The 10,132-nt window shown below is 35.7% G+C and overlaps 2 protein-coding genes across 2 annotated transcripts; both read right to left on the bottom strand.

The window, feature by feature from the left end:
* Nucleotides 1–23: 23 nt before the first annotated feature.
* LOC112008687 (3-hydroxyisobutyryl-CoA hydrolase-like protein 1, mitochondrial) lies at nucleotides 24–6,407 on the bottom strand. Its single transcript, XM_065776595.1, is given in 13 exon segments — nucleotides 24–192; nucleotides 278–379; nucleotides 482–580; nucleotides 1,478–1,538; nucleotides 1,623–1,744; nucleotides 1,825–1,910; nucleotides 2,754–2,839; nucleotides 3,693–3,775; nucleotides 4,405–4,484; nucleotides 5,304–5,367; nucleotides 5,497–5,565; nucleotides 6,216–6,296; nucleotides 6,387–6,407. Coding segments are annotated over 13 exon segments (1,068 nt in total). The 3' UTR covers nucleotides 24–78.
* On the bottom strand, nucleotides 5,990–10,053 carry LOC112031748 (putative receptor-like protein kinase At3g47110). Its single transcript, XM_024064454.2, has 3 exons — nucleotides 7,077–10,053; nucleotides 6,498–6,899; nucleotides 5,990–6,296 (listed from the first exon to the last, which is right to left on the bottom strand). The coding sequence occupies exons 1-2, from the start codon at nucleotides 9,868–9,870 to the stop codon at nucleotides 6,523–6,525; spliced, it is 3,171 nt and encodes a 1,056-aa protein (XP_023920222.2). The 5' UTR covers nucleotides 9,871–10,053; the 3' UTR covers nucleotides 5,990–6,296; nucleotides 6,498–6,522.
* Between the last annotated feature and the right edge of the window lie 79 nt (nucleotides 10,054–10,132).

Below are 10,132 nucleotides of genomic sequence, written 5' to 3'. Positions count from 1 at the left end.
AGATTAGATAGATAGGGGAAGGATTTTTTTTTTTTTTTTTTTTTTTTTTTTTTTTTTTTTTTTTTTTTTAAAAGAATTTTAGATTGGATTCTTAAATGCAATATTGCTACCCCACTTGTCCAAAAGGCTGATAACATAAGTTGATGATACCTTTGGTGCCAGGTCCTTGTCTACCATTCGTGCACGAACACCCTTTAGAAAAAGTATAGAAAAAAATTAAGTAACTAGGATCATGAGGGTTTGTTTTTATTAAGAAGATAATCAGGAGAATGTATACCTCACAAAAATCTCTGGAAACCTAATTAGATATCCCTTGCAGTGACATTCGGTATTCACGTATCAAGCACTGATCAAGGGTCTGAAATCTACCTTCTCGTATCTGAGCCAGTATGGTGGTTAGGTCGTAATGCAATAGTTTCTTAAAGGGGGAGGAGGTGGGGACAAGGGAAAAAAGGCCCAGTTCTGAGTATTAGGGACTCACAGATTTCAAAGAAACCTTCAAGCCCAATGGTGAAGCTTCCTTAAGTCTCCTTAGGGTGGAAATGCACCATGCATCATTCGTTTTACTTGTCTCACTCTCCTGAGAGAATTGTTTAATTTAAAAACGCAATCACAACTCACAAGGTTCATCCAGAAAAGTATAGGGAGTAACAATTTAGAGAAATACCCACATATTTTGTTTCATTTTATTGCCATAAAAATGGTAATACTAGTATGCAACAATTACAACTCATACAGCCCAACCTTCAAGTTAGTACTTAAGAGACTCAACACACACACTATATATATATATATATATATATGGTCCAAAAAGTCAAAAGGAAGAAGTAACCAGTTCAAGACACACTTCCATTATTTGGGTTTTTTTTTTTACACATGCTTTGGGTTGGTCTTAAACCCATGACCTTAGCCTCCATCCCATTCTTAAGTTAAGAAGTGTCATTTGAGCTAGGGCTCATTAGCAATTCCATTAACTGTATATAAAATGTATCCCTACAAAATTGCTTTCCAATCAACTGTGAGGTAGCTAAAGACATTCATCATAATGCTGTTAAGTTGTATTTTTTGAATTCAATAAAATGATTTTGGCTATATGGCTGCTTCAGTCATTCTAGCCACTTGTAAAGATCAAGATGACAGGAAGCATCTACAGGGTACTCAGATCGACTAATTGAAAAGTGTCTCCTTGATGAGGCAAAAAGTTTTAAAAATGATACAGTTCTCCAAGTAAGAGTTGGTATAGATATTATTTCATTTAATTTTCCTTTTCTCCAGAAATATGGTTTCTCATGCCTAAGATTTTCTGTTATTTTCTTTCATACCATCAATTTTAAAAATAACAGAGAGATTTGAGTATGAAATCAGACATACTGAACATTTTGTTCCACAAAGTATCATGGAAATCTGTTATATTGTAATGGGATAATACTTAATAGTTCTCAAACAAAAGGAAATATGCAAATCAACATGTTCTTACCAAGGCATTGATAATTTCTTCAACTGTGTCATGGCTGAAACATTTATCAAGTATTTCAATCCTAGACAAAATTGCATAATAAATAGATCAGCATTTTATATCTGCTACATAAATACTCACACACCTGAGGGGATAATAGACATACCTGTGAAATACACTTATATTATCTAGATAGACAAGGTCACTATATTTTTCTAAAGAAGTTTCAATGACAGAAGGATCATCAGTATCCAATTTCCCAAGTTGTTCTTCAATTAATGCAAGCTTCTGTGGAAAAAAGGAGTCAATACAGTGTTATATAAACAGGAAAGATGATTAAAACAATGAAAGGGTCCAACGATCTTAACTGAGCTATGCGCATAATGTGTAGCAAGCCCACAAGAAATCATTTCTGCTCCATTAAGTTTTTCTCCTGTGAGACCCAAGTACTCCCCTGCAAAAAAGAAGAGATACAAACTATATAAGAATTTAATTGAGAAGCAAATACAGGTGCCATCAATGATTCATCCTACTAATTGGTTTCTCATTTATCGAGTCCTAATTACATTGTCAACATTGCTTGATATGTAGAAAGGGTCAAGTTAACCCCACAAGTTGCTCGGAAAACAACATTGAATAAAGTCACCCAGCTATCCAAAGTAAACTTTAGCATTAGAATATTTGTCATTGCAACGTCTACTTTCAGTATAATGGTCACATAGGAAGTGACATCTTATGGTGCAATGAAACCAAATGCAGCTCCCCATATGTCAACTACCAACAGCCATAACAGTGCCTCAACACAAATTTTAGACTACAGAACTTTTAAAGCAATTTGCTAGAGCTTTTTATCCAACATCCACACAACAAATTCATGACAAGAGTCCTAATGCAATTTGTATAAAGAACATTGCTGAACCAACTGCCATTGTGTACTTCTAGAGATAAGGAGCATACTTCAAAATAAAAATATTTTGCAGAGGCACTTCATTTCCACATTCACCCCATTCCTAAGAAAAAACTGAGTGATTTTATTTTAATTTTAGAGGCCTTTTAAAAAATTTGATGTTCATATATCCCTTAAATTTCTTCCAATGCAACATTACAAGAAAATCATAAAAGATTGAGGTAAATTCATATTAGGGCAGAATGTTCATCGCAAAAACAATGCTTTACATGATGTTTTTATCAGACTTATGCAAGAACCAGAAATAGTCCAAATCAACAAAACCATGTACAAGAAATTCAGTGAAAATTTTGACTACACATGAAAAACTACAATGCACTACAGGCATACCCAGGTGACCAGGTAGATGTGAGAGGAAAAATGATGCGCCAGCATCAGGGTGGAAACCAACTAGAGTTTTAGAAGTAGCAAAAACCAGTGAATTGTGAGAATAAATTATTTTTGAACCTTTCTGAGCAAATGATGTATAGCAAATAAGGAATCTGAAACAAATAAGAAATTCAACACTACTTTTCCAATCACATAAATATGCAAAAAGAATCAAACATATAGTTTCATTCCTAGATTACATGGATTGGATAGGTGTGTGTAATGTGTACAAGTGCTAAGTCCCATATCGAGTGTTTACTAGGTTGAACTGGGCTATATATTGATTATGAAGAATCCCAATTGTAACCCGACTAGTCCTTTTGGGGTATAGCATAGATTTGGCTAGCGCTTACTTGAGTCAATACAAATAGTGTTAGAGTCAATGTGGGACTTGACAATAACATAAGGAATTGAGTGGAAAGATTGTGATACTCAGATTATGTGGATTGGTGTCACCAAACTTGAGCTATATTGAAGATCACAAGCAACCCCAATTGTAACTTGACTAATCCTTTTAAGGTATAGCATAGATGTGGCTAGTGCTTCCTTAGGCCATGACAATATGTGTATGCTAATGTAAGTAGAAGGTCATACTCCTCAATTATCTAATAAAATTGAGCATTCAGTAATTCAGTTATAAGTCAACAAACCAAATCAACCCTAATGCACGACAAATTTAAGTTACAAAAATAAACTTCCTATAACAATATTAAATAATTAGTCTAATCTAGAGGGTGCAAAATAATTAAAAAATTTCTTCCACAAAAGAAAGTAAGGAAAAAAATTTGAAACAATCATCAAAACCAACTAGATAAGAGAAGAAAAGTTTCTTTTAAAAAAATAAAGATAAGAGAAGAAAAGGACGAAAGTACATGGCTACATGCGAAGTTGCTACATATAGTTTTGTCAGTTGCAACCCTAAACATCCCAGGGATTGAAACTCCAGCCCCACCACCCATAGTAATTCCATTCAAAAGAGCCACCTGCATGGAGATTATTATTACACTACCATGAATATACTGGGTTTTGACTAATGTAGTTATAATAAACAAAAAGTTAATGTCCAACATTCTACCATAGGGACTTGGGGCTAATAAAAATCATCCCCACATGAAAGGGAAAAAAATAATAATAAAAAAAGAAACAGATATGAGACTTTTGAGTAGATACCAAAGTTCCCTAAACCAGAACTCAGTGACTTCTTTAACATGAGTACAGCAGGGGGAACAACTTCAAAACTTTTCGGGAAAATTTAGGAAATCCAAGTATGCTAGAAAAAGGAAGGATAAAATAAAAATAAGTGTAAAGAAAATTGTTCAGCGCTAGAATAGGAGCCAAAGATCAATATACTAAAAAAACCAAGTATCTTTTGATAATTTCATAGTTGAGGGAGGGGTAAATTAAACCTTGGACGTCTTAGTTGGAAACACTAGGAGGTGCAAGCTGAGCTACAAGACTCTTAGCCATAACAAAACCAAGTATCTCAAAGAAAAATCTCCATAAATGACCATATCAAAGCTATATTGATGGTAATATAACACTCCAAACATAAGAGTCCCCAATTTATTAACCACTATGCTTAAAAAAAGAAAGAAAGAAAAGTAAAACTTACATGTGACTTCAAATATGTACCTAAAATGTATATGTAAGTATATAACGTTCTAAAAAATTCCTTACAATCCTCCATTTTCCCTGCATAGAGTTAACCAATGGTTAAAGGATGATTCTAATGAGAAACAAGCACCAACTCCATAACAAAGATTAGCAACTTAAAGATTTGTGAAGTACTTTAGTATAAAGTTTCCTTTAGCTTTATCAATAACTGACCATCACAAAACATTTTGTATGCACCTCCATACTTTATTGATCCCGCTCTTATACAGTAAACACTAGGAATATTTTCAAACTCTCAATTCTTGTGGAAAGATCAATCCAAGGTAGTGTAAAGAAACAAATTCTGAGATCCATTTATCTATGGGTCATTTAGTACTACTATTGTCACCTCATTTCTAATTTTTGATTTAATAAAGCTATATTTACTAATACCCTATCTTAATCTTGCTTATCCTTTTATTTTTTATTTTTTTATAATTAGATAGATGGGGGAAGGGAGATTTGAACCCTCAATGTCTCTACTGGAAACGCCAAGAAGTGCCAACCAATTGAATTACAAGGCTCTTAGCTATCTTACTCCTGCTTATCCTAACCTCAAGACTTCCTCCACTTCCTCCCAAACAAAGCGACAATCAAATTGGGAATCTTTTGTTTGGACAGAGAAGATCCCATTACCACTAAATATTCCCTATAGTTCCAGCTTAGGTTTACTGCTAAGTGCTAACAACAGCATTCCACAATCCCATCTCATCTCCCTCTAATTAAGGCTAACTAGCCTTGCTTTCTCTAAATCATATACAATGAAGAAAAATAATCTATTCACAATAATAATTAACTTTTAAGTAAAATATTTTTTCCAGATAAATCTTAAAAGCAGAAGTAAGATGAGTCTATTACCTGCGTTTATCATATGATAAAGTGACACAATATCTCTGCCAGCACAAAATGCCCTGCCACTGCCCTTCAGAAAATGCAAAACAATGTTCAGTTCTTGAGCAAAAAGCAACCCCAACTAAACTTTATCTTTCCCACTAGAAATATTACATGTAAATGAATCCAATATCTGATAACAGCATAGATGTTTTTTTACCTTCATTGCCACAAAACCAATATCTGGATTATTTTTCCAAGATGTATACAACTTTTGCAATCTAGCCCCCTAGAAACCAAAGACAACTCATTAAAAGACAGATAAATGTTTCTAGTTGGTAATACAGAACAAACCTATATAACAAACTGAAATCATATAAATTGAGACACTAGGAAGCAAAACAGTAAGTCTACTCATACTATGAATTTCCCAACTTTTTCCACTACTGTTGAGTTTGCAAGTTGTGATTGGTGTGTACACAATAAAATAATAAGGAAAATGTTAGAGATACAAACTATTTTACAATATTCTTTACAAACTGCTGACCTGGTGAATGTTTATTGGTAAGTGAAAAAAATGATATTATTGGGGGGCTCAGATGAGAATCACTAAAAAATGGTCATATCAACAATTTGTAACAATGTTGTAGATAGTTTGTGTTTGTAACATGAATCAGTAGGTAATAGTTGTCAATTAAACACCATAAAAATAATAACCCAAGTAATGTTTTCAATTGAACCAAATGGAGGGTATATAACAACACAGATACAGGATATTACACAATTGGAGTAAACCCAATTAAACATAATGATTCTCAACCAAACACCATAAAAACAAAGACCAAGAAAACAAATCTTTAACTGAACCAATCTTACAAATTGGGTACCAACCCAATAGCCAAAAACACAAACACACAGAGTATCTAGTAAAAAACACACCATTGCAGTACTAAGACAATTGAGCATAGAAGGCCTGTTCAGAATTGTTGTTCTAGACCAAGCTTTGCCCTCAACCAATACCTGTAGAGAGAGCCACAGAGAGAAAGAGAGTTAGTGTGTGGGGGGTTAAAGAAAGAGAATAGACAAAAGGTAATTCTTGAAAGTTGAAACTGACTTGGTTGTCAAGTTCATCGGTAATAGCAGTGTTCGGAAGAGAACAGAGAGTTCTTGACTATAGAATAACTAAATAAATATAAAAACCTAATTAACTACTGTGGATACCTATTATTGGGCTTTGCCTGTAACGTTAAGCTTCCAAAGGAATTTGCCTTTTAATTGAAAGCAATTCCAGGGCTACTCTGTTCATGTCCATTCTGTCTATAGGAGATTGTGTTGAACATGCAAGTCCAATTTGAAAGACAGATATCAAGCATTCAGTTTGTCCACTTGTCCAGTCACTCCAACTTGAAACCATGTTATCATTTTCTCCTGCTTTGTTGAAAATTGAATGGTCCACGATCTCCATCACTCGTCCCGACAATGCCAACTTAACAAAGTTGTGAAGGTTCAGGTCATCTTTGAATAGTTTATCAATGGGTCTTCTTCCAGTTAACATCTCCAATAAGAGGATCCCAAAGCTGTACACATCCCCATTAGTTGAAAGTTGACTACCCATTCCATACTCTGCAAAAATTTAGAGCACTTTCATACACTAAAAACAATTCTTATTCAATGCTATTAAACTAGTGATTTGGTGAAGTCTGTATATAAATAATCTATACGGGGCATCCCTATTTTGATTATTGATGCATTCATTATACGTTAATACTTTTACAATTGAGTGAAATCATGATACATTACCTGGAGCAGCATATCCAACAGTTCCCTTAATCCCTGCTGAGCTTAATTGATTAAGAAGAGCTTCCTTCCCAGATTTCGAAAGGATTCTAGCCAAACCAAAATCACTTATATGAGCAATCATATCATCATCAAGAAGAATATTGCTTGGCTTTAGATCACAATGAATAATAGGGGTTTGGCAGTGATGATGAAGATAAAGCAAAGCTGAAGCCACGTCTATAGCAATGTTGATTCTTTGAAGAAGATTTAAACTTCTCAATTTCTTGAGCCCATCTTCAGGATGTAACTGCATCTCCAGGCTTCCATTTGGCATGAACTCATATACTAAAGCTTTAAAATCATTGCCCTTAAAATCAATACTCGAACAAGCGGTAAGAATCTTAACGAGGTTTCGATGCCGGATGTTCCTCAAGGCTTCACATTCGGCAATGAAACTCTTGGAAGCTCCTTGCTTTTGAAGATTGAGTACCTTGACTGCAACATGTGTTTCATCTGGACCAAGTTTTCCTTTATAGACACTACCAAAATTACCTGAACCAATCAAATTCTCCAAAGAGAATCCATCAGTTGCATTGTGTAATTCTTTATAAGAGATCTTTTGGTAGGAGGGTCCAAAGGTGGAAATGGAAAGGCTTTTTTTCTTCGACTTTTTCAACCAGGAAAGAGCCATCAAAGAAAACAATGTCAAGCAGAAAGCAGCTGCAATGCTTATTGCCAGTATCAATTTCAAAGCAAAATGCTTTTTGTGTTTCTTGGGGCATGCAGGCAAATGCAGCGCTTGGATCCCCCCACAAAGACCAGTGTTGCCTTTGACTTCAACTGCACTAGCATTTCTGAAGACCCCTTCTACAGGTACATCTCCCTCAAGATTGTTGAAAGACAGGTTTAAAGTTTGCAACACGGGAAAATTAGCCATATAGCTTGTGATTTGGCCGGACAAGTTGTTGTGGGAAAGATCAAGATATTGAATACCTTTTAACTTACTTAGGTTGGGAATGGTTCCTTCAAAGGAGTTGCCTTGCATGTCAAGTTCTTCTAAGGCCAAACAGTCCCCTAGCTGGGCTGGAATCTCTTTGGAAAATTTGTTGTATGAAATGTCTAGTGCAACAAGAAGTTTCAGGTTTCCAAAATCTGGTGGTAAAAAACCGGTCAAGGAGTTATGAGAGACATTAATTCGGACTAGAGGAAGGCCAAAAAGTTGCTCGGGTATGGTGCCATTTAATTTATTATGGCCAAGGCTTACAACTTGCAGGTGGCTACACCTTCCAAGACTAGTGGGTATGCTCCCTTCTAAGCTGTTATTGTACAGGGAGAGAATTAGTAATTGAGTCATGTTGCCAACGGAAGACGGGATCACCCCAGTCAATTTGCTTTTATACAAGTACAAAGCGTTCAAGTTTGTGAGCTTTCCAATTGAAGATGGAATATTCCCTGTTAACAAGTTAGATCCCAGGGCAAGTTTAGTTAGGCTAACAAGATTTGATATTCGTGTAGGTATGCTCCCACCAATAGAATTGCCATCTAGCGAAAGCCATAATAATTGGATTGAGAGGTTTGTTATGGAGTTTGGCAGCTCACCTCCAAGCTGGTTAAGGCCAACATCCAGGTGGTTTAACTGGCTGCAATTGTTCAAAGAACTCAGAAAACTTAAATCATCAACTGAGTTATTTCCAAGAAGATTAGAATAAGCACCAAAACTTTGAAGATTTAGTAGATTACCAAAACTCATAGGAATGGTTCCTGTAAATTGATTTTCTGAGATTTCAAGCATTTGAATGTCTGACACATTGGACAATGAAACTGGAATTGTTCCTGTAAATTGGTTTCCTGCTATATAAAGTATCTGCAGATTTTGAAGAGCAATGCCCAAGTTGGGGTTGAGGTTACCAGTGAAGTTGTTATAAGTCAAGGCAATAAATGTAAGCAATGATAAATTGTATAGGGAAGGTGGAAACACCCCAGAAAGATGATTTTTTGATACTCTAAAAGATGTCAAGCTTTTCATTTGGGCTACTGTATTTGGGATTTCTCCCTCCAAATTGTTATATATAAACGAAAGACTTTGGAGAGAGGACAAGTTCCCCAGAGAAGGTGGGAACCTTCCACTTAGATGATTGTTGTCAAGAATTAGTATCTGAAGCTTTGACAAAAAGCCAAGTTCTGAAGGGATTCCTTGTACTAAATCGCTGTACCCGAGATCAAGATACTGTAGGTTGGAACAGTGAGAAAGATTGACTGGAATTTCCCCTCCCAATATTGGATTATGACTCAGGTTCAAATTTCGAAGCCTGGTCAAGTAACCAACTTCTGAGGGAATTCCACCATGGAAAGAGTTACTTGCAAGGTTGAGGGATCGAAGGAAAGAAAGATTTCCAATGTGGGGTGATATGGTGCCAGCTAACTTATTGTTTTCTAGGTCCAAACCGATGACTCTTTGGTGTTTGTTGCCACAAGTGACCCCAACCCAGTGGCAGAAATGGAAAGAGTCATTCCAAGAAGCCAGGACATTAGAAGGGCTATCTATGTGGGACTTGAATTCAAGCAGTGCAAGTTTATCAGTTTCGTTTGAAAGTGTGGTAGCTGAGGAAAATTTAGAGATGGATAAAGAGAGGAACAGAAGAAAGATGGAATGGTAGGTTAGTGAGAAGAGTGGTCGTGTATTCATAAGCAGATGATCCATCTTGTAGGAACAAAATAGCTTCTTCAGAGAAAGATACTGACATAGGCAGGAACTCTCACGCGTAGGCCTGTTCAGAATTTGACCGGCACCGATGATGCGGCGATCGGCGACCATTTTTCACTCCGATGAGAAACCGCACCGCACTGGTGTGTATATATATATATATATATTTATATGCTGTATAATTTGTATATGTAGTTACTATAGGTTTCAGACTTTCAGTATAGAGAAGGTGAGAGTTTGAGAGAGGTAAAGAAGGAAGGATGAGGAAGAAGGGGAAACGGCGCAAGAGTGAGATGAAGACGTAGGGATTCTAAATATTAACTCTACAATACCAAAACGACGCCGTTTGATCCTGATATTAGTTTTAATAAAA

The sequence above is a fragment of the Quercus suber genome, unplaced genomic scaffold (assembly GCF_002906115.3).
Source record: "Quercus suber isolate HL8 unplaced genomic scaffold, Cork oak 2.0 scaffold_137, whole genome shotgun sequence".
In the NCBI taxonomy this organism is placed as follows: Eukaryota; Viridiplantae; Streptophyta; class Magnoliopsida; order Fagales; family Fagaceae; genus Quercus; species Quercus suber.
The sequence above is the reverse complement of the archived record's forward strand: the minus strand, read 5'-3'. Positions and strand labels throughout refer to the sequence as shown.